Raw genomic sequence first — 24,632 nt, forward strand, 5'->3', positions numbered from 1 at the left:
GTGTGCCAACTGTTATTTTCATCAATAGGTAGTTTTCAGTATAACGGAAGGCCTATTGTTCAATAGAATGGAAAAGGGGCGGGTTTGGCGGGTCTCTTTCTCGCCCTCTTTCTCTCGATACTTATTGTTTCTCTATCGGTATGCTGAAGTCTACCTTCTCTTTGAGGACCGCCTTTTCTGTCTAACATCCCTGAGAGACTTCCTAGGATAGCCCTAGATTATCGATGATGATGTTTCTAGAGGGATTATGGTGCTCAAGCACAAGGTGGTCTTCCTCCATCATGCTCAGATGTTCCTTTCCTTATCTCTGATGACTATTCTCCACTCCTCCATCCAACTCCAACCATCCTCTGCTCTCCCTGTCCTTCTGTCTCTCACTCCTATCACCTGCTACTTCTCCCTCCTCTGCACTATTACTCTCTGCACTTCTACTACTCTTCTGTACCCCCCTCACCCCATACTCTATTTGGTGCCCTGCTCACCCTTCCAATGAGATGGTGCCCTGCTCACTCCCAATACACTCGTTCTCCCTATTTTAACCCCTTCTCTTCTCCACCCTTCTCCTTGCACTCCATTCCTACACCCCGCTCTAATATCCTTACAGCACCCACTCTCTGGCACTCTACCCTCTACCCTCACCCGGTCTCCCCTCACTGCTCCACTCACCATAACAAACACTCTGTCATTCACTGCTTAACTCTCACAATCTGGTATCACTCTCCCTCACAAATGCCTAACCTTGCACAGCAATCCGCACCCCTGCTCCTATGCACTGGCATTCCTCTTACTGATCTTTTGGTCTGCCTCCGCCGCCTCTGACCTCACATGAACAACTCAATCCTCTGCCTTTCTTTCTGTCTCCTTTTTTTACTGCGGTCCTGTTTGTGCGGTCCCTCCATGCCATTGGCTGAAGCGATCACCTGACTCTAGGCACCAATTGGTGCCTCTCTTTTCCAGAGGAGCTGGATTACACATGAGAGAGGCTTCAAAAACCCCTTTAAAGACCTTCTCCCTTTTCCAGCACAGTTTTGGAAATGGTCTCTAATGCTTTTCCTGATGTTTCTTTTGCATGCTGTGAATCTGGAAGTTCGTTTTTCTGCTGTTGTGGTAAGTTCTTTCCTTTTCTGAGGTGCTGGACCCTATTGGGTTGTGGTTCTGGTTTACAGTTAGTATTAATTGATGCATTTCGTATTTTCTTTTATTTTTTGGTTTCTGGGCAGGATTTTCTCAGCTGCTCCCAGTTGTGAGTCGTGGGTCTGGAAAGGTAAAAAAAACTAACATCGGCCGGAAAAAGTGCTGGGAGGTATTTTTCAACAGAGGGCGTTGCCATTAATAAAGAGCATGAGACATGAGGGGGTTTCAGAAACTGCGGTTCCCCTATCACTGCTGCCCCCCATCCTCCCCCCAACAGGGTAAAGCCTTGTGTTCAATGACCTATGAAAAGTAAAATGACCACATAATGGTCTGATACTATGCAGGAGAGTGTGCCATAAGCTAAGCAGTATTTATTAACAGGATTGCCCCCCTCCCCACTCATCCCCCACCTCACAAACAGCAAATTATTTGTAGCATTAAATGGTCGAACGATTATCTGGATAGGCCTTGATGCCAAGGAAAAGAGTGATTAACACAATATGTTTGGCCATCCTGGTCACCCGTCAAATGCTTTTATTTGCTCTGGTTTAGCATGGATTGTGCAGCAGCATTTTGAATGTGCTGAAAGCTTGCAGCCCTTTACACTGTAATGCCTAGATGGATGCCATTGGAATATTTCACTCGAGAGCAGAGAATGGGGCTCATTACAAGTATGGTGATCTGGGGGAAAAGTGGCGGTAACAGAATTACTGACACTTTTCCCATTCCGCCATACTACAATTTACTACAGCAATAATTCCGGCAGTAGTATTTCCGCTGAAATCCCCAATGGAGTCCTATGGATTACACATAAAAGTGGACTAACACTGCCACAACCCCCTGTAAATTCGACAGTAAACCCGCCAGTCCAAGTCACACTAATGGTAATTCTGTTGGGCGGTATTCCAGCAGATTTATTGCCAGAATACCGCCAACTCGTAATGCTGAGATTTCGTAATAACTAGGATTGGGAATGGGCTAAGAAACTCTGTCCAGATAAATGGGAAGCTCATCCGTAACTGAAGATGGAAGTCTTGGTTAGCGATGAATTTCAGTCTGTTTTATTTTTATCCTGGGCATAGGCTTTGTAATGCAGATCTAGAAATCTAACAATTTCTTTTCTAGAATGCGCCGCCCTCTCCCTCAAGCCCACCTTCCTACCCCCAAACCTATCCCCTTTCTTCCTCAGTTGCCACCACCACATCGCTGTCCAGTCTCGGGAGATCTTGGTCCCCACTGCATGAACAAGCTCAGGCTAAAGGAATGTACCAAGGAAGGAAGGCAGGCATAATGTCGACCAAGTACAACTCTGCACGGGTATGTTTTCTGTTCATACTCTGATGATAGTTTGCCACTGGGATTATGATCTAACCAACAGGAAATGTGTTATGCAAGCCAACATCTGATCATGAGTCCTAGTGCGGTTTCAAAAACCCTTGGAATAGCCTTTTGGAACATATTGAAGGCTGCAGCCAGATGTGAAATAATGCAGCCTGGCCACCGCCCGCTTTCATCGGTCTCTGGCAGTGTTTCACTCCTATCTGAAATGTTTGCCATTTTGAGCTGTTTTATTTTGGGCCCAACAGTGTCCACTCAGTGGGAATTCCCCTTGTATAGCAGCCTTTACCAACAGCATGGTTTTACTCTTGGGGATCATTCTGTAGGAATGTCCCCTGCAGTGTCTTTTGTATGGAATAAATGTATGTGCACTTACAGACGTTTCCAGTGTGCTAAGGGTGTAAGCATGAGCCGTAGTAGAAAGATGGTGTGTGGCGGTGAATTGCGTATGATCCCTGACTATTTGAAATTTTACCAAGTTCTGGTTTTAAACATTTGCCTTTTCAGATTTCTAAGCTGTTTAGCATTTTTTGAGTAATTCATTTTGTATTGGTGTTTTAGGTCTGCTTTATTTCGTTTTTAATATTTTACTAATGTGCTGGATATTTGTTTTTTTTCTGGACATCCCTCAAATGCATTTGTGCCTTGGTCACACTTCATAAAAATGTGTAAATAAATAAACTCCCCCTACTGGCTAATGAATTCATTTAACATAGTACACCTGATTCATGTTTGATAGAAAAGCAATGTCTCCTGGAGCTGATAAGCTACCTTAGGTAATACCAATGTCGGAGTTTATGGATTTATTGCAGGACTCCACACAAACATTCTTAGGTGGGATGCCAAGGGGTCTGACAGTGAAAGTTGTATTGTCCACATTTAATGTAAAATGATGGTTGATAGTGGTACTTCTCTCATAAGTAGAAGAGGCCATCTTCTGAGTGTTCGCACTTGAAAATCCATTGTAAGGGAGAATTGACAGTCTCCTGAACGAACAGAGAGAGCATTAAGGCTTTCTGTAATGCATCCATGCTGCCATTGTTATGGATGAGCCTGGATGCTACCCTGCCTCTGGGACATTGTAACTTGCACATCCTGTTGCATACATCAGATAATGGGTGAACACCTAGCTTGGCCTGGCTCGCCATCGCTGCACCCCTTTTTCCATAGTCCAGAGTGGGAAATTCCTTATACGTGTATCAAATGTTGTCATTGGACTCTAGTTACCTGGTAAAGGAGGTATAATTAAATTCAAGTGTGTTTCAGGTGACCGAGCATGGCCTATGTGGTATGGGGTACACGGTCTAGTCACTCAACCTCAATGGGGTGGGGGCTCTCATCTGGATGGGCAGATGAGGCCCCCCCATTGTTTATTGTATTAGCTTACGTGTCAGGATGGTGTAAGGCCTAACTTGCCCTATGCCTAGGTGGGATTTCCTTACCTAAAGAGTCAGTAAGTGCAACTTAAAAGTCTGTGTGCCAAAACCTATACTTGCCCTCACAACTAAAGCTAAACAATGTGTCGGGATGTCAGCAACAAAAACAATAGTTTTCCAAGTAAAGTTCTGAGCGCCTTCCAGTTCTTGGCTTGCGTTTCAGCCCCTTCCCTGAGTGCAAAACAGTTCCACACAAAAGAGCTCAGAGTTCCCTTCCCCAAGCTCCTACAGGCCTCAGGGTTACCTTCCCCAAGTTCAAACACAGTTCAAAAGGGACTTGGGGTTTCCTTCCCCAAGTTCAACATGGTCAGTTCTCTTGACTTTCGACAAGGGTTTTTACACCAACTTTACAACCTTTCAGGCTGCTTGTACCTAATAAGTATTGAAGTTATTCAAGAAAAGAACAGCTTCAGTACATTAACTTTCCTTGGTTCACTCCAAGTATGGGTTACACGGTCAAGGTGTAGTTATTGTACCACACAGGCCACCCACTGCAGGTCACGCAGCCCATAACCCAGGGCATTTTGTTATATTTCCTTGTTCTCTTTGGACTTCCTTGCTAACACAAGCTCCCTCTTTGAACCTGGGTCAATTGTCCACTTGCAGTTCTTTTTATCCTTGGCAGCTTCTTACCTCTGCCACAACGTGACTTTCACACCATTCCCCTTGTGAGGTGCTTTCCTTGTCCCTACCTTCCTTTCACACTTCACAATAGGGCTTCTTAGTAGCCTTTTACTTGTTTCTTCAGCCCTTGTTATTGGCTTTAATTTGGTTCAAACTCGCACATTGTCCATTATGACTTTTACTTGCTTTCACTGCATTCGAAATTGCATATCACGTTCATTTAGGTTGTTCGGTACTTTCATGTACTTTGCATAACTTTTCCTTAGTTTGGTATTCAATAATGCTTTAAACACTGTGCAGCACGTTCAGCATTCATAAAGCTTTCCTTTGGTCTCCCGTCCCTCTTATCAGGAGTTTTCATCTGATAGGCATCTCCATTTCCCCACGCCTAGTCCGTAGAGCGATCCGGTGTGACTATTCCCTTTCCGTCACTCACTGGTCTCCGGCAGCACATCCGGGTGCTTTCGGCTTTCACCGCTGTGGTATCTCGCTCCCCATCCGCTCGCCGGGAGATTTGACGAGCAGCGCTAGTCTTCTCCGAACCTTCCTGCTGCTTCAGTCGGCTCTCTGGAGTCTTCAGTGTCCCCCCAACTACAGCGGAGGACACACGGCACAGGATTATGCAGGGGCACCCGATCCCCCACCTCACAGCATGCTTGGGTGGCAGTGTCTTCTACGCTCTTCTGCAGCTCTCTCTCCAGCCTGCTCTGTACCGGTCTGCGCATTCTTCTCCCCAAGCTGGTTTCTTCCTGCAGGTGGGACTCTTTCCAAATGGGTCTCTCCATTTTAGATACACCTGTAGCCTTCCAACTGGCTGCAGGTGTAAGTCCTTTGCCTGACCCTCATTAGTGGGACTCACTCACAGTCCACTTATTCATCTCGGTACCAGAGTGGTGTGCACACATGGAAGTGTGCGTCCCTCCTCGCTGCCTTTTCTTCGTCACAGTCTTAAAGGCATATGAACGGGGAAGAGTGTGTGTGTGTGTGTGTGTGTGTGTGTGTGTGTGTGTGTGTGTGTGTGTGTGTGTGTGTGTGTGTGTGTGTGTGTGTGTGTGTGTGTGTGTGTGTGTGTGTGTGTGTGTGTGTGTGTGTGTGTGTGTGTGTGTGTGTGTGTGTGTGTGTGTGTGTGTGTGTGTGTGTGTGTGTGTGTGTGTGTGTGTGTGTGTGTGTGTGTGTGTGTGTGTGTGTGTGTGTGTGTGTGTGTGTGTGTGTGTGTGTGTGTGTGTGTGTGTGTGTGTGTGTGTGTGTGAAAAAATATCCTATAAAGGTTGGGTGGAGGGCATTGTACATTCTGGAAAGGGGGATAGCAATTCTCTTGCATATCCACCCCCAGGGTCAGGATCCAAAAGTGATGGCCTTTCCCTGGCCACCTGAGAAGAGGATCCAAGGGGAATAGATGGGAGGATGCCCTCAGGTTCCTCACACCTCTAGTAGACCTGCTTGTTGCTGACACCCGGACCTATTGTACAGGAATAGGCCCCTCTCATATCTTTTATTTGTAACTAGGACATGTGATTCCTTGGCTGTTTGGGTGCTAGATTCTTGCTTGTACTGCTCGTCTTGATGCTGACAAAAGGAAGGGGTGACTTACCATTGATGACCTTCTCTCACCACTGTGAGAAACTTAAAGGTGTCTCGCCCGCTAGTCCCTGGGGATCTGTCATCCAGTTAGCCAGGACACAGCCATTACTTTTGAATCCAGTTCCTGGGGGTGGATCGGTGTGGGAGGATCACTTGGATTAGGGGTCTTCGGACAGTGGGAGTGGGACACCGAATAGTGAGATGCACCATCCCCTTCCCTGTAACACCCTTTCCCCTCATCCTACCAGGTAGGTGTATACCTGACATGTCCCAAAACAATGGTCAGGCAGTGTCGAGCAATTACTGGTCATTACACACACCTGACTTCATCACACCTCCCCACACGGAAAAAAGGCGGGGCCCAAAAGCACACTCTGAGCAAGGCACAGTACACGAGGATGCAACGGTTCCAATTTGGCAGTTTAATACGAGGAGAAAGATGGCAAGACCAGAGAGGGTTGCAAGGAGGCAACTGCCCTTGACCTTTTTAGAGAAAAAACACAAGCCTTCGAGAAGTTACATAAGAGCTGGAATTAAAGCTGAGGAAATCTACCTTGTGTGTCGGAGGTACCTGGGACTCTCACGCATCGATAGCCACGGTGGGGAGGAGCGTTAGACGCTGTGGTACTGTCCTTGGCTCCTACAACAAAGCAGCACCAGGAAAGTCAGCGCAAACAGTGAGTTGGGGAGACTGATAGCAGACCGGCCTGTGTTAGAACCAAAGTTGCAAGCGGCAACATTGTATGGAGAAATCTGAAGAAAACAGTGTGTGAAGCCTATGTGATGAGCGACGTGAATATAATTGAACATCAAAGGAGTGACTGAACTTTTGAAGCCAAGATAGATACCATATACAGAGTGGTCTGGCGCCACGTGGGTGCTAATTTGAAGGTATCTGTAAGGTATCCAACGGAGAGGTGGTAAACGTAAAAATGAATTGTGAGACCTAAGTGGTCCTGCAACGGGTCACACTAAACCCTGAAATTGGTCTGAGCCCGGCCGAGGGAGACTAATTGTGTAGGATCTGAGCCCGGAAGAGGGGGATCCGGGGTGAATCGAGAGTCACCCGAGATAGAATATTCTCTGAACTTTGAAATAGGAAATCTCAGCCCGGAAGAGGGGGATCCAAAGTAACGTTCATTGTATAAAAGGTATCTGGGCCCGGCAGAGGGGGATCCAGGGTGAACAGCGAATCACCTGAATTGAGTACTTGTAAGAGGAAAGGAACTTTTCGTTGATTTTTGGTACATCACGCCCTCTCAATCTAGAGACTTTGATAAGTAAACAGACTTGGGCACAGAAGTCCCTGATGCTGGTAATGGAACTGTATCCTCATGCCGAAGAAGCCAGGGAGTGTGCTATGCTCATGTGAACTTCCTTGTCCCGTGCTGAAAACATTGGGAAGGGAGGCCAACGGCCTGAACATCCAGACATATCATTTTTGTGAACACTTCTTTCTTTTTCATAAACACTACCCCACACTATTTGTATTTAGAGGGATTGGCAATAGTTTTTTTTTTTAGTATAGACCCTTTTATTTTGACAAGAGACCACTAGGACTGCATTGTAATTTGATGGGTGTAGCTTGCTCCGCCTGTAGATTTAGGATTAGATAGGCGTTTAATCACACCCTTGTTGAAGTTCAATAAACACCCTTGCACTGTGGTCACTTGTGTCTGTGTTACTGTTGATACCATACCTTCCGTACACCATCATGGGATTATCTGCTGAGAGCTTGCTGACGGAGACCTCCTTGACCCTCTTCATCACCCCCCAGATAACGGTATAGCTCTGGGTTTGAGAGCCGAAGCTTTTCAAGGATGTGAAGTGCTATTAAGAGGGTGTGGAGGTCTGCACACAAGATTGTTGTCTGGGACACTGCACCCTAGAATATGGTTTAATATAATGACATGCAGCATCAGTCTTATCTGTGAGATACTCCTTCATGGCTCCTGTGTCCTGTCAGATGAAGCCTTGCTTATGCTTAGTAGTAAGCTAGTGTGGCAAGCGCCACCTATACATATATCTACCTCAAGGAGCACTTTATATAAGTATACTTCCACTATGCACAAGAGCAGAATCAACCAAAAGGTAACTAAAGGTCTCAGGAGGAGAGCTTTGCAGCAAACAAATCGAGAATTAAAGACGGAGAGAAACTCAGACGAAGACAATCGTGCCAAGAAGCCAAGGTTGTATTGGCTGAAATAGCCCAACAGTGGATACAATTAATAAGAAGAAGAACAGAGTATCCTGTTCAGAAGGTCAAGATAAGCCATAGATGGCAGCCGACTCGCAGAATTAAATCAAATACACACATTGCATGAAGAATAAGATGAGTTCACAGTGTCAAAATCACGTGACCAGCCAAGCAGAAGGGATGAAACGTTCAAACCTACGCATGGACCTGTGCCATGCACAAAAGCCTTTACTTTCCCAGACCAAGAAGCAGTCTTGTGGCCAACAACAAAGAATTAATTGACATATGACCACTGAGCTGATGAGTGATTGTAGAAATAATTGGAGGGAAGCTGGGGGTGCAGACGAACTCCCTGCACCTGGCCGGCTATTCTGCACGCTGCTAAGCAAGTGGAAAAGTATGAGTGGGGTCAATGCCAACCTAATCATAGGGAACCAAGTAATCTAGGGTCCTATAGTTAGCAGAACCAATGAGACGTCGTACTTTTAATGACGTCTACAGTAGCCATTTTGAAGGAAGTGCTTAGGTGCCCCACCTAACAGTGTTTATCCAATCCCCACTCCCTGTTACCATACATAGATATAGTACCTATATTAAAGTTACCTTCCTAGAACCAATCAAGTTGCATGCTAAGTTTTAAGCATTACACGTCAGTGATGAAGAGGTTTTGGTATAAATGATGTGTTTTTTCTGAAATGAATTGGAGTTGAAGCGGGAAGGAAGATCGAACGATTGGTAATATTCATGAACTCCGTGTTTTTTTTGTACTTGTCATTAAATGGACAAGTACAAACTATCCAGTTGTCATTATTGATTTGATGCAATAGTATTAATCTGCATCCCCATCCATCTCAAGGGTGCTGCTGCTCATCTTAAAGTGCTGTTGGGGAAACCTCCAGTCCTATGGGCCGGCTGGGATCCTACTGCACAAGAACATAGACCTTGTAGGAAAACTAGGGAAGAGAGCAGTAGGAGTGAGCAGGGCTCCTGTAGGGAAAGAGCATACACTCTACAGGAGAACTGGGAAAGAGATGCAGGTGTGAGAAGGCCAATCTACATGAGAACTGGGAAGACAGATGTGGGGGTTAGCAGGGCTCCCTGCATGAAGGAGCATGAGCATTGCAGGAGAAATGGGAACGGATGAGGCAGGGTTCCCTGCAGCAAGGAGCAGAAGCATTGCAGGAGAACCCCAAAATGAGTGCGATCTCAAATACATTTTTTTCTGTGTGTAAAAGGTTGATTTTGGACAACATTGGACAGAGGGTTAATCCAATTGCTTAATTCCCATATTGTTTTTTTACAGGCCAGTTATGCTGCTTCTGCTGTTGGGTACCTGACAGGCCGGTGAGCTGTGAATCTTTTGAGTTGTTTGAGGGGGTTTCTGAGCAGAGAAAGATTGATTTACGACTCCTGGCCTCCAAGTAGCCAGTGTGCATGCGTAACCACTGAAAAATAATGCTACGTGAGATAATTAATCTAGGGTTTTATATAACGCCCCTAGCTAGTTGTATAATGCTTATTAACCAATGCTATTTTTGTTTGTAATTATTACCCACAATCTGGTACTCAGTGTATCAACCAGTGGGCAGTGGATGAAGGCCTAAATTGACCCAAATGGGGTATCGAGCCCATGAACGCACAGTATCGTCCAAGTCCAAGGCGAGCATGTTACACTTACCCTCCCGGGCCACCAAAATAGTGCTGGTTACCTGGCAAGTGCCCAAAGCACTTGTGTACTTGTGAAACCTGTTGCACACATGAATATCTGTCAAACCCCTCCAAAACCCATGCGTACGACAGAAGCCTCGAAAGCAGGTGTACACCTTGGAAATCCCTGGAGGAATTGCCTATCTGGTAAACCCTTGGACTAGAGCAAGTGGGTAGCGCCCTTGGAAGAACAATGCTAAATTTGTCAGTCTGTCAAATTCTGCCCGAATCGGATTTGATACTGAAATGGAACTTGTATCCAAGGTAAACCAAATGTCGGTATATACTGGCGGCATGAACTTTCTTTTCAAGAACAAATAAACCAATTGGCAAAGGCGTTTTTTATTTTGTTTTATTTTAGTTTTTTTAAACCACTGCTCCCCAAAGATTCCTCATTCATTGACAAAAAATATTTTGCCGGGGTGTTCGGTTCTCTAATAAATTTAAAATGAGACTACTCCAACTTAATTCATTTAGGTATCCCTGATTTTCAATTGTTTTGGGAGGATAACTCGGGGACAACGTGCTCGCCTTGGAAGCAAGATGACACGAAGCAACACAGGTTCGATCTACGGTCCGCACTTAAACTTCTGGGTATTAAGTGCGTTATAAATAACTTATCATATCACATCAATTCCAGCAATTATAAAAGGTACAGAATGCTGCAATCCGAATAATTCATCAATTGTTAATTATTTATTGCATTTGTGTGCTCTGGGAATCTATTTCCCCTTTATGCTGATCTCTACATTGGCTGTCAATAAACAAACAGAATACTTTTTAAGGTTCTGTGTTTAACCTTTAAGTGGTTGCATGGATTGGTTCTCCCATACCTGCCAGATATATTTAAGATCTATAGTGCAACAATAACTGTGCGCTCAAAAGATAAGCTCTTTCTGGCTAATCCTGTATCTAATTTTGTCGATGGTAGCGTCGCAGTTTTCCTGTGGCTGCCCCTTGTCTATTGAACCCCCTTCCACAGAGTATAAGGGAGCTAGATGAATTCTTGCAATTTCATAAAGCCACCAATCATTGGCTGTTTTGCTAAATTGAAATATGATGGTATTCAGTAGACCGCATGCTGCTCCTTGGTGCAGTTAATTCTGTAAGTGGCGCGTTATAAATACAAATATCTTAAAGCCTATTTAGAGCAAAAATTCCCACGTTTGACCTTGTTACATCAGGATCCTCATTGTATCCCTGTTTTAACTTCTAATTCCAGTTCAAACGGCCGCTGCTTTCCTCATCCTGTTTTGACTGTGTACTCTGTTTGACTGCTTCGCCTCTCTGTTCCCATCTTGTCCCAGCTCACATCTCCATTTTGTTTTCAGACCCGGTGTGTGCCTTGTTGTCTCTGGGCCAGGACTCATCAATGCTCTAAGTGGGATGGCTAACTCCAACGAGAACTGCTGGTAATGTCAGCAAATTGTTTTGTTTTCAGGTTTCTTCTTGCCAAAATGTGTTTTTGTTACTGTCATACTGAAATTCAGAATGGAGTACATATGGATACCCGATGCTTGAATGACAAAATTTAGTTCAAAGATGATGGACTAGAACTTGACCTTTTACACCATATAGGTCCGTGCATGGTAGTGCGATAAGGCCCTGGGTATCACGCTGTAAAGGTTGGGTGACAATCTCTCACGCAGTGGGGTTGCCGGTATAGAAGGGCATAGACAGAGGCAGAGTTGAAGGGGTGCTTCTGTCACCAGCATACATTGGGCTGTTGTCAGAACTGTGATACTGCAAATCGCGATGTCCTCCTGGGAGTCACGAAGAAGGGTCTACTCCTAATTTGGACGTCAGAGACTACTCCCCGTTCAGCAATGAGAGAGAGGAGGCGACTATGACTACCAAAACAGAAGCAACATAACATAGACGCTTCAGGTAGATATCCTGACACCTCAAAGAGGAGCTGTAGTGAGACCAATAACAACCATTTAGTGTTGGTAATAGTGGTCAGTTAAGGAGTTCTTTTCCCCCTTCCCCAGCATAACAATAATACCCTTAATCTCCAGTCTTGGAGCTCACACCACCAGGGTATCTTGAAAAAGTATGTAAACGGAGTTCCTGTTTAAGAAAAAAGGTTTAGAGTCAAGGGTCCAGGGTTTCAGACAAACATATAAAGGGCTTAGTAGAGATCACTTAAGAAAGAAGTCTGTACAAATGAGAAAGCTAATGTAAGGCTAAATACCTACAATCTGTGAATGGCATCTGATGATCTGCATTGCAAGACACTGCTTCTTGCTTGTGGCCTGCTTTTATACCGACTGCTTGCTGACAATGACTGACAGCTGAGACTGGATGTCGGCGGCCATCTTGGGTTGGGCAGCATGGTCTTACTTGGCGGGCATCTTGGTTTGGGTAGCATGATATAACAGGGTGGCTATCTTGGAGGTGGCAGTTTATTCTGCCAACAATGTGGAATAGGAAAACTTTGCACTGGCAGCTACATAGCGTTGTCCATCGGGGTTGCCATATGCGGCCCGGAAGGTGCAGGGCATGTCACGGACAGACTGAATTTCTAACAGCTGTGTATGTACATTGGTGCATCTTTTTTGGACCCGATGCCCATCGCCCTTTGTCCTCGCCAGGTCTCTTTCTATAATCTTTCTGGTGGTTCCAGGGAGACCTCAACATCCAGATAAAATAATCTGACTACAAGTACCACAATGCACCTGGCCCCAACAGATAGTTCTTGGCCTGAAACAGGAGGAACTGGCCTTATTGAATGGACTATGCTACCCCATTCAGGAGGCATATGGGAGACCAAACATCCACTACAGACTACCCAGCCCAGCTACAAGGGAACGTTGGAGCAACAGAGAATGATGCAGCACTAGGAGGGAGAACAAGGAACCCTCGCCAAAGCCATAATGGACATTGACTTACATGGGATCTCCCTCCAGGCTCGGATCCTTCTTGTACAGATGGGCCTCCCTCCGTTGGGTTCACTACGGCCCTTCTTCAACACAGTTCATGTATTCCTAATATAGTTCATGTATTCATTTTCATGAGAAAGCAGTGTTTCTCTCTCTTTAGCTTTTGGCATCCCTCAGTCGGGTTCACACTTGCCAATTGTCACAATTCAAAATGTTAGTAGAACGCATGGTTCCATTCCCCTAGCTTTCCTCTGGAAATGGGTCAGAGACTTCCGATTATATAAGGGATTTGACGTGACCCTTATAGGACCACTCTGATTCCTCATTCCACCCTTTCCTAGGGCATCCTGGTTGCAGTTGTTTCAAAAACAGGTCCTGGTCAGAGTCTTTCGAATGATCGCCCACTTGGCGCCTCACCCCTCTGCACCTTGACCTCAACTGGGCTTTCTTTAAAGTTCAAACATGCACCCACATTCCTTCTTGCGTTCAAAATGTTGCTACTCACAACCCTGGGTTCAACACAGTTTGGTTTCATATTAGCTTCCTCCGAATCAGAAACGGTGCTGAACCCATTGGCTTCTTTGTTCTCTGTAGTCAAGGATAGTACCACAGTAGCCAACTTGCCTCTCCGCCTGCATTATCAAAGCGGGAGGCCACTGTGTACCATTGACCTCTGTTGCCCTGCAGGCCAGCTGTAACTCCCGGTCTTAAGTTTTCCTTTCTGGAAGCTATGCGGGTCTGAGTTGAAAAGGGCAAGGGCCAATCCCCCCTTGTCGTCCTTCCTGGTCTCACCGCGTTTCTTCTTCCTTTGTAATGCCGGTTCTGTGTAGCTGTCTCTTTGCGCGTTCGGCCTTGCTTTAAGTGTGCTTTCTTTCTCAGCCTTTTATCACTGAGGGAAGGTAAAGGGCTGTAAGGTGTGCGTGATTGTCAATTGCCTGACTCTGCCTTACCCGTGTGTTGGGACACGTCAGGTAAACGGCTCTGGTGTTAGTCCGTTGTCTGTTATAGTGTAAATGTATTCACGTGGTAAAAGGGGGTGAGGGGTGGTAGAGCGTCTAAATATCCTACGGGGTAGGATGGGGAACAGGTGTTACGGGGAAGGGGATACTGCGCCTCAACCCTCAGCGTCCAACTTCGAATACCCCTCGCCCAGGTGATCCACCCCCACTGGACCACGCCCAGGAACTGGATCCAATAGCGATGGCCTTGTCCTGGCCACTTGGACAACAGATTCTCAGGACTAGTAAGAGAGACGCCCTCGGGTTTCTCACAGTAGGGATTGGTCACTGGTGTTTTTCTCAGCCTTAGCACCTTGGAATGTTACCAGCACATGAGCAACAATAGGAGTTGGTGGGAGCGGCACCAATAAGATTACCATTTCTGATTCTCTAGGCCACAAGCCAGGATGTTTAGCTTTCAGCATTTCACTACCTTGTATCTTTTGTCCTGAGAACTGGAGGAGAACGAAGGTCTCAGTCTGTCTCTGAATCTAATGAATAGACATTATCCTCTAACTGCAGCTTGTGTGAGAAGACCACATTTTGGATTATTCTTCTCAGTATCTATTAGTATTTTAGCCCTTATTACTGCGGGTGTCATTATCTGCCTTGGCCTCTTTGGACTTGTTCGAGCTAATGTCTTCTCCATATTAAGTCTGTGCCAGTGGGAATCGGACCATCCAACGTTAATTTGTTTCTTTTGCTTATGTAAGAAAAATGTATCTCAAGTCTGGGACCTGGTATCATCTTCTCTCTTGGTTGTCGATTAAACCTTTCTTTCCACTGTACCGTGGCAAAACATATGCACTTGTTGTCTGAGCTGCTTAGATTTGGCTTTTCTGCCAACTCAGCAAACCAGGTCCCCCTGCAGCTCAGAGCCTTCTTAATGTCTCCTGTTCACCCCAACGTGGCTGTGCCATCCATCTGGTTTTACATGGTCACTCGTTGCATTAAGCAAGCTTGGTGTATTCTTGGGCGTCTTACTTTTCAGCGTAGATAAGGCATGTGTCTTCTAACCTATTGGATGCAAGCATATTCTTTGTGTCTAAGTGCAATTTGACCTATTGTTTGTGTAGCTTCATGGTGGATACGTATGCGCTTTATGTCTAATGCACCTACGTCAGTCAGTGTTCAGCAGTGACATCTTTTGTTTAAACCCTCTTGATCATAGCATTTTTATATCCTCCGTAGCTTGCAGATTCAGCTTTTCTGTGATTCCTCCGGGATAGGGTCTATAGGGATGTCTCAGTGAGCACCGTCGTCTCTCACACCAGCGGTATGGCGGTGGGGAGGAGTCAGATGTCATAAGTGATATGCACCTTCCGTTTCTATAGCATCGGGACAATGGAGGGGCTTTATGTAAGACTTAATGAAAGACACGTTCATTTGCCAGGCTTCATATTTCTGAGTGAGAGATTGATGATACTTTAGGAAGAATATTAGAAGAGGGACTCGGAGAAGTTGATATATGGAAAGTTATATGGGAGGGGAGATAGAAGAGGTAAGAGGTAGACCAAGGAAGTGAGGGTAGGACTAGTATTCGGTCACGTAGGACATCCCTGGGGAAGTTGGGTAGATGAGGCTGTTGCCTTGAGGCCACCAACAGTAGGTCCAGCTTAGATAGTTTGGGCACCCTGACTGTAGTGAAGCAGTATTTGCCAAGACCTTTTCAGGATATGGGACCCTGGCCTGGAGAAGTGGGAGCCACCTCAGCGGTCCAGGGAAAATGTACAGGGGCCACTCATAGATTTGAAGTCCTTTTTTCTTGTATGTTTTTTTGTTTTTTAAAACATAAAACAGAAATCTTATTTACTGGTCCTGTGACTTATTGAGAATCCTGTCACAGTAGACACTCGGTCCCATCCACAAGCATGCAGAGGGTGCCTAGTGATGTACAGTACTGTAAGGTAGGCATGGCATCAAAAGAATGACACTGACACAAGAGGTACAGTTTGTACACCTTTATTCAATTTTCGGGGTTTGGAAAATCTCCTGCATTGCTGTATAGCTATAATGGAAGTAGTCTCTACCATCAAATAATAAAGAAAACAGTCCTAGTCAGTCTCTGTGAAATCACAGATGGCCTATACTAACAAAACCCAATGCCTTCCCTATCTCTTATATACACACTGTATAAAGGGGAATATGTATGCAAAGGAAAACCAGTGTTAGAATATAAAAAATCAATGTGGCTGAGTCAGCTCTCCTCCCCAGGTTGGACCACACAGAGAAAGTCGGCCCTTGTAAACAGGATGACACACTCAGGCTTTCAAAACAAAGGCAGTTAAAAACGTGGATCGAGGCCTACTCTGCCTTCCACACTAAAGTCGCCTATTCCAGCTTTCAAAAGTTATTTCACAGTTCAACAAAGTTCACGCAGGTCTTCCTCGGCCGGGCTCGGACCTCGCAATCACAGCACTTGCAGGGGTTCCCTTCCCCAAGCTTACTTCATATTTGTTAGGGGTTCCCTTTCCCAAGCTCCTCACACTTCCGGTCTCCCTCAGTCGGGCGGACCTTTTCCTGATGTCTAAGACCTCCGCAGGACCACTTCAACTTGCACACTTGTGTTTTTTTGCCCCTGTTTCGTTTGGTGTGGGTAGTTGAATATCATAAGCACAAGTTCAACATTCACCTTTTCACTTCCCCTTTTGGTGGGGTTAATCTTGATCATTATGCTTTTTAGAGTTCGTTCACTTTGTCGCTTCATAACAACAAAACATTTCACCTTTTGCTGAGACTTTTGAGTGGACTACTTCCTTTCATAGGACCACTCTGTTACCCTGTATCACTGGCTTCACAGTTATCGGTAGTTTAAAGTTCACCACAGGTCCCCCTTCCTTTGCATCTCAGCCACTCGCGTGCAGCCTTCAATTGTGAGATGTACTGTTGCAACTTCAATCTTTCCTTAACACACATCGGTCTTTCATGTTGCTCGCCAACTCACCAGCTGTGTGCATTCCTTTCTTGTCTTTGGGGTTTTAATTTCACGAGTCAAGGTTAGTTCCATGGGATTAGCCTTGCCTCCACAACTCAGTCGTTCACCCGGGTCGGTCGCTGGTGCCCTTGAAACACAATGTAGTCTTCTAGTCTGGGATTTGGCCTTCTCCACGTATCTTTCACGGCTCTTGGGAGGAAACAACCTCCTTTGGGATCTCCTGGGTTTCTCGACCCTTTGCTCTCGTCCCTCTGTCGGTTGTTTTGCTCCAGTGGATTCGCCGTCACCCCAGAAGTTCTGCTCTTTCTCGTATTCCCCCTTGCTCAGAGTGCCTATCTATGTCCCGCTTTTTATCCTTGTGGGGGAGCGAATGGGTATCGGATGTATATAATTAAAGTCAGGTTCCTCACTTTGCCTGACCCGATTAGCGGGACATGTCCGATGAAATATGTTAGGGTTAGCCTCTTTACTCTGTCACCCTCTTCCTCGGCCCAATGTTTGTGTGAAAGAGGTGGGGGCGGGAGGAGTTGGAACATTGGAGAATCCTATAAAATAGGATGGGTCATGGGTACAGGAAAGGGGTGAATACCGCATCTTACCATCGGCTGTCTCACCCCCGCTCCCCGAAGACCCCTCAACCAGGTGATCCTCCCGCACTGGTCCGCCTCCAGGGTCTGGAACCAAAGGCGATGGCCGTGCCCTGGCACTTGAGATGGAGATCCCCCAGGACAGTAGATGAGACACCCTTTGGTTTCTCACAGTACTGTGTATGCTTGCACATGCTTCTTAATCACAGCATTGGTAGTTTGGAGGATTGAACACTGAACGTTGAAAAAAGGGAGCAGGCCTGTGACCTGGATTCAAACCTTTCCTCTTTTTTCGGGAAAGTATTATGACCTAAAGTGGTCTGCAATAGACTTACAGTTAAAACAGAACCATGAAAATATGAACAGTTATTCCTATATTACAGCTGTATAAAATATTTAAGGAATAATGGATGAGCCTTGTGTGCTGATTTCAGATATCTCTGCCTGGCACTTACTTTATTTTCTTTTTAATGTATTTTTTTGTATTTATTTCCAGTGTAAATTGGAATAACCTAACATTAAAACAAAAGATACATTACAATTGCCAAATATGAGCAGCAATGGGAGCTTTGTTCAAACCACTCCACCTGTCCACTGTTTTTTCTTCTGTGTAAGACCAGAACCCATGTTTTGCATGATGTGTAGGTGTCATGTGTGGTCCGAGGGGTTGGTATACCTTTCTCATAAGATATTCCAGGGTTCGAAATTAAGATTCGATGAGCAGGAACTAAAACTAGCTCCTGGGTGTCCAGGATCACCCCGAAAGCAGGTGCTGCTGCTGGGGAACCAGGAGCGAGTAAACTGCAGATTGGAAATCTATACACACTAACATTTTCCCCATTATGTATCATCCATTATATTTCAATGTAGATTCTCTTTTTTTATTTCCTGAAATGCATGTCTTCTCTTGGTTGAAAAGAATTGGGTCCCTGACCCTGTTGAGCCAAGCTGGCTTCCCAGTGCAGTGATGAATCGGAACAGCCTGGATACTTCCAAGCTTTGTTGACAGTCCCAGACCCTTGTGAGCAGACCCGGCTTCTAGGTACTGCGACTAGGAACAACTTGGATGCCTTTCTCAAGCTGTGCTGAGGGTCCCAGACCCTTGTGAGCAAACCTGGCTTCCAGATACTACAATGAGGAGGAAGGGTTTTGTATCTCCCTCCTATTTGCAACTGGCCCCAGACCCTGCTTTCTGTACCCACTTGGTCCACTCTCCTGCCAAATGGGGTACCCAATACCTTTCAGTTCTCTTTACCTGCTTTCACCCCGAACCATAGCCTTGGTTTACTCTCTTGTCAATGTCTCATATACAATATTCGGATTTGTCACGCACTGCCCCACTTACCTTCCATGGCCTGGCGCCTCTACCTGCAGTGGTGTGGCTGAGCACTCCTTTGGCTTCAGGTTCTTTGTCTACCACGGCAGGCATTACGGCAATTCCTGGTCCGTCGAGGCAAAACGTGGCCATTGTGGCGTTGCGTCCTGGTTTCAGGGGGTCAGGTGATGGAGCGCCATGGCAACGGCTTCCTGGAGCCAATGGCAATGGCCCACGCTATGGGCGCTACGTGCTCCCACTCCATTGTTTGGTCTGTGACACCCTTTCCCTTTTGAAGACCGACCTAACCTTTCCCCTGTCTTTGTGGGCTATTGTCAAACGTCTCCCCCCACATTTCCCCACATATTTCCCATGATAGTACTGAGACAAGGAAGAGGCGACAAGGAGTAGTGAACACTAGTAACTCCTTTTACCACTCTAGTACTAGGACGAGGAAGATGCCCGTAGGGTACTGTGAAAGTCGGGCATGTCCAACTAATTACTCTTATCAAAGTCAGGCAACTACATTCAAGGGCAGACACCTGGGGCCACTTAATCAGGATCTCAAGTATAAGAAGGCGTGCCATATAGCAGAGAGGAAGGCAGGAAAACTTGAAGCAGCTGAAGCCACGTGGCAGGAGAGCCGTAGCGGGAGTTGTAGCGGATCGTTGGAGGCAGAGTATGCCGTGACCAACACCCTTGTGAGGCTGTGATCAAGTGCTGCGGCTGGCGTTAGAGCAGGAGCTCCACTCTGCTGCGTTCGCACAGCGGGAACTGGTGCCGAGCTGGGCTGTTCTCAAAGAAGTGTAACAAGATACCAGTTACCTACAGGTGTTAACCAATCACCGGAGTGTCTGAGGGGCAGGAGAAGTCTCCGTAGGAAACGGAGCAGCAGGGAGTTGGACCCTGATTGGAATTCACAGCAGAGAGGTACGCCTTAGAAGCAGAGCCAAGCTGCAATACCGGTGAGTTTCTGTGTCTGGAGAAAAGCCAGGCTGCTCTGCACGCGGATGCCAATATCCCATGAAACAGTACCAAGTGGTTCAAAAACATTGTTGAATCCGTCTGTGTGTGAAACGCTATGCGGGAGCAGTGACAAAGTAGCAAGCCATTGTTAAAACCATTAAGACCTTCAGCGAGAAGAGAGCTCCTCGCGAGCACGCTTTACTAATGTCCAATGACTGAATCATTGTATCCCTGAATGTTGAAAGCTAAAACACAAAATAAGGGAACCAATATCGTCTGTACATGGGGAAGGGTTGCTTGCATACCTGAGGGGTTACGCAGGGTAAGGGGGGGGGGATTTTGGGGAAGAAAGGAATAACACCACCACGCAGTGACCTTAATGCAATAATGCAATGCAGCAAGGCCAAAGACTGGCAGGGGATATGTGACCCACTGTGGCAAAGCCAAGAGGCTAACCAGGAGAAGACACAGACACACAGACACACAGACACACAGACACACAGACACACACAGACACACACACAGACACACACACAGACACACACACACACACACAGACACACACACAGACACACACAGACACACACAGACACAATCACACAATCACACAATCACACAATCACACAATCACACACTCACACAATCACACACACACTCACTCCTCCTTCCTGTGTGGGCTGAAGCACCTATGGGTCCTAGTTGCACAACCTCTGAAACCAACATCGGTTGCTATGTTGAAATCTTGGGATGGGAACCCTGAGACTTCATGAACTGCAAAGGCTGTCTTGAGGACGGGGCATCAAGACCCTTTTCCTTTGAACTTGGGGAAGGGAACCTTGAAGGGTTGTGTGGAACTATATGGTTTGAGCTTGGACAAATAGCCCTTGGTCAGATCAATCGTGAACATTTATGTGGCGGTGCCCCATTGATTAATGAGTTCATCATTTCTTGGCGTTGGGTAATTATCAAATTAGCGTTCAGGACTATTGGTGAACACCATGGACTCTGAGATGGTTCTATATCATCAGTCGGCATCTTCTCCACATCCTGAATAAGGATTTCCCTTTGCACTTCCGGGATTCGGTTTGTTCTTAGGTTTATGACCTTTCCTAAGGGGGTGTGTATATGGTCATTCACACCTTACTCTCCCGGGCTCGTATTTAAATACAACTGGATGAGGAGATCTTGGATGTATTGTTGTTGTTTGATGGGAAGATATTTAGAAACAAGATTTAAATGATTACCTTCCTCTGTTAATAGACTAGCCATTACTATAGAGGTAGACTCACTGGATCTTGTTTCCACTCCTTTGGGAGATTTACATTTTCTACTTGAATGTTTAACTGTTGGTCCGGTTGAGTGTCCCGGTAATCACATGGTCCGGTTTACTCCAAGATTTCATAGGGACTGTACCAACAGGACAACATTTTGTTTTCTGAAGAAGGACAAGGACGTTGTGTCCTATGGAGAAAGAACAAGGGGATTGGCTTTTAACCATTAAAAACCCTTTTGCTTTTCTTGGGCCTTGGCTAGGTTGGAACATACTATTTCTCTTACAAGCGCCATGTTTTCTTTAATTCTTTGCACAGTTTGAGATAATGGTAGGATAGCTTCCTCTCGCTCTTCGCATGTCTAGCACGTCTCTGGGATGCCTCACATATAGGAGTTCAAAGGGTGAGAATCCCAGAGAGCTTATAGGGACTTTTCTCACAGCAAATGGGGCCTAGGGTACCATCATGTCCTATTTCTTCCCATCAGCTTCAACTAATTTCTTTAGAATTCTTTTCAGGGTTGATTGAACCATTCACCAAGCCATCAGTCTGTGGATGGTATACAGATATGAGGGTTTTAATTTGACAGATTTACTTTACTTGTGCCATGACCTTACTCATGAACATCATGCCTTGGTCGGTAAGGATTTCTCTGGGGAAGTTTACCCGTGATAAAAAGGGGATTAGATGTTTCAGTATTTGTTATGTGGTATTGCTTCTCATAGGGAAAGCCTCAGTATAACAGGTGGCATCATTTAAGTTGACAAGTATATAATACCGGTTTCCCAGTTTGGAAGGCTCCAAGGGACCTATGATGTACATGCCTATTCTGGAAAATGGTACATCTATAATAGGTAGTGGTGGTAAGGGGACTATTATTTGGGATCGTGCGACACCCTGATGGGTAACATACCCCCTCTAAAATAGCCCATGTTTTATTTAAAAATGGACCCTCCTTTCTTCTTCTTTCTTCGTCTGATATTTACTTTGAGGAAAGCCTCCGATAGTATAGGGTCATTCTTCTGTTCAAATGTGAGGTCCAACCTGATTTCTGTTTCCTCCTGATCAGTTTTAGGTTCAACAATCTCGGTACTAGTAGGTGGATGTTGGTCTGCCTCCCGAACCCTTTTGTACCTCTATTTGATCTTGGTTGGGACTTCATCTATGTTGGGAAATACTGCTCTTTACAAAATCCCCTGGGCCCCTGTATCCTCTACTTCGATCAAGTAAGAGATCTTCCTGTTTTGCATCAAGATTTTTACATCTCCCCTTTAATCTGGGTCTACTACGCCTGCTAAAACATTCAGCCCATCTCTCCATGCTAACCAAGACTTGGATGTCAGTTGGATGTTGATTCCTACTGGTTGAGTTAGAACTAGGCCAGTTAGAATTATATGTCTCGTCCCCCGGCTCTATGGTCAACTCTTGGCTACTACAAAGGTCAACACTAATAGACTCTCTGGTAGCCACAGTTGGGGCGGAGGCTTTAGTCAAGAGTTTGGTAAACTTTAGGGTTCCCTTATTTGAATCAACCAGGTCCGATCCCACTCTAACACCATATGTGAGGGTGTAGGAGTAAGACTCGGACACAATGGTGGCATGTTGATTGATGAAGACTTTTATTAATTATAAAAACTGGATTTTGGAGGAAATCCTTGCTAGCCCCATCTCTTAGAGGGCATTCCCTGCCTCAACAAAAGTAGCAAATGAAACTGTCTGTGTCAGAATGTCCAAAGTAAAGTACACTGGCTTGTGTCCAAATCCTAACCTATACCTCACAAACTAAACTTGATATAAGGTGAAAAGGAAAAATGTCTCTTGGCTGGCCACATAACGGGCCCTGATTTGTAGTGCTCCATGAAAGTTCAAAAAGAAAAAGGTGCTCCAAACAAAGTTCCACAATGTTGGGGTTATTTCCCTTCCCTTTTGAGTCTCTTTAGGGTTTGTGAAATGTCTCCCAACTCTTGGTTGAAAACAAATGGGTCCCAGGCCCTGTTGAGCCTACCTAGCTTCCCGGTGTAGTGACGAATGGGAACAGCCTGGATACTCTTTTACAAGCTTTCGAGGGTCCCAGACCTCTCTGAGCAGACCCAGCTTCCAGATACTGCGATGCACAACAACCTGGATGTATTTCCTCAAACTGTCTCAAGGGTCTTAGACCCTTGTGCGCAGACTCAGCTTCCAGATACTGTGACGAAGAACAACCTGGATGCCTTTCCAAAGCTCTGCTGAGGGTCAGACCCTTGTGAGCAGACCCGGATACCGGGTAACTACAATGAGGAGTAAGGGATTTGGATCTACCTCCTATTTGCAACGGTTCCGCAACCTGCTTTCTGTGCCCACTTGGTCCACTCTCCTGCCAAATGAGGTACTCAATACTTTTACTCTTGCTTTATCTGCTTTCCCCCCGACCCACAACCTTGGTTTACTCTCCTGCCATGGTCTGTGTCCAACTCTCATGTACACTGTTCGTATTCCTCTTGTAATGTTTGGTATGTATTCCCCCATTGTGGGTCCCAGGCCCCCTTTACTTAGTCTTGGTTACTATTCACTTAGGTCAGTCTGTACGTTTCTTAATGTTTTTTGCACCCTCTGGGTCTCCCCAACCCCAGGCTTAGCCACCCTAGTACCTGCCTAGGACTTTGCTATCCTGTTTGCGGGTCTCCCAGGATCTTCTGCAGCTTCTCTGGCTCCCAGGAGCCTCTCCAGCAGTTCTATGGTGGTTTCTCTGCGCCCCAGCACCCCGGGAGAGAGTATTTCCTTCTCTTCGGTAAATGTCCCTCTGCATGGGGTTCTCGCGGATGCCCTTCTCTTCCCCAATACCGTCTGCTTCTCTGGTCGAACCTTCTGCGTGTAGTCTGCCAAGCTCTTGTCCGTTTTCTTCCCTCGCTCGTTTTGAACGACAGCTGGCAAATCTGATCGCTGGGAAGACTAGAGCCTGTGCCTTTGTTCGCATCATTGATCTTCATTGCTCTTAGTTTCTTCCTCGCCCCAGTATTGCCATCAACCCCCCCAACCCTTCTTATGGATCTTTTCCTTCCCAGTGGTCCCTACTTGGTATGGATAGCGAAAATGCATGGGGGTAACCGACGGGGAGGTAGGGTATAGTTGATAAGGGGAGGTGGGAGGGTTAAAGGAGTGCCACGTTCTCCCGGGATCGTTACTGCTCTCAATGGGGGTTTCCCTCTCCATCTGATTCTCCCTCTGAGCGGTCTCACCTTCCTGGCCTCATGGAAAGATGCTTCCCCATCAAAAGTAGTGGCGATACCTCCGAATTTGTCAGTCACCAATCCTTTAATCTGGGCTCATCCTGATACTCCAATTAAGAATTAAACTCTTGTGAGCCTTCCCTCTACCCCATCAAGCCTTTAAAGCACTCTTTGAAGTCCACCTTCTTTCTTTGTCCGTTGCAGCTCATAAAGTATTTTTATCCTACTATACGCTTTAGTTTTCTGGTACTGCACAATGTCTGTCATTGGGCTAGCGATGAGCACAAAGCAGAGGGAGCTTTTTGCTGTTTGGCTAGAACAATCAATAAATCCAGCAATAGCTCTGCATTGTCACAACTTCCCTCCCACAATTGGCCTTCTATTACTACAATAGGGGGAGGGAAGCACTCCCACAAAATAGTATAAAAATGAGTGTTGTGGGGTTCTGTTAT

The 24,632-nt window shown here is 45.9% G+C and overlaps 1 protein-coding gene across 3 annotated transcripts in view; it reads left to right on the forward strand.

Annotated features, from left to right (window-relative positions):
* The window catches only part of HACL1 (2-hydroxyacyl-CoA lyase 1), a 370,092-nt gene that overhangs the window by 70,350 nt on the left and 275,110 nt on the right, over positions 1-24,632 (forward strand). For all 3 annotated transcript variants that reach the window (XM_069648911.1, XM_069648913.1, XM_069648912.1), the window contains 2 exons: positions 9,614-9,654; positions 11,349-11,429. In XM_069648911.1, the coding sequence (XP_069505012.1) occupies positions 9,614-9,654; positions 11,349-11,429 (122 nt within the window). The remainder of the gene's footprint in view (positions 1-9,613; positions 9,655-11,348; positions 11,430-24,632) is intronic.

Source organism: Ambystoma mexicanum, chromosome 2q, assembly GCF_040938575.1.
Source record: "Ambystoma mexicanum isolate Mex_15411 chromosome 2q, UKY_AmexF1_1, whole genome shotgun sequence".
Classification (NCBI taxonomy): Eukaryota; Metazoa; Chordata; class Amphibia; order Caudata; family Ambystomatidae; genus Ambystoma; species Ambystoma mexicanum.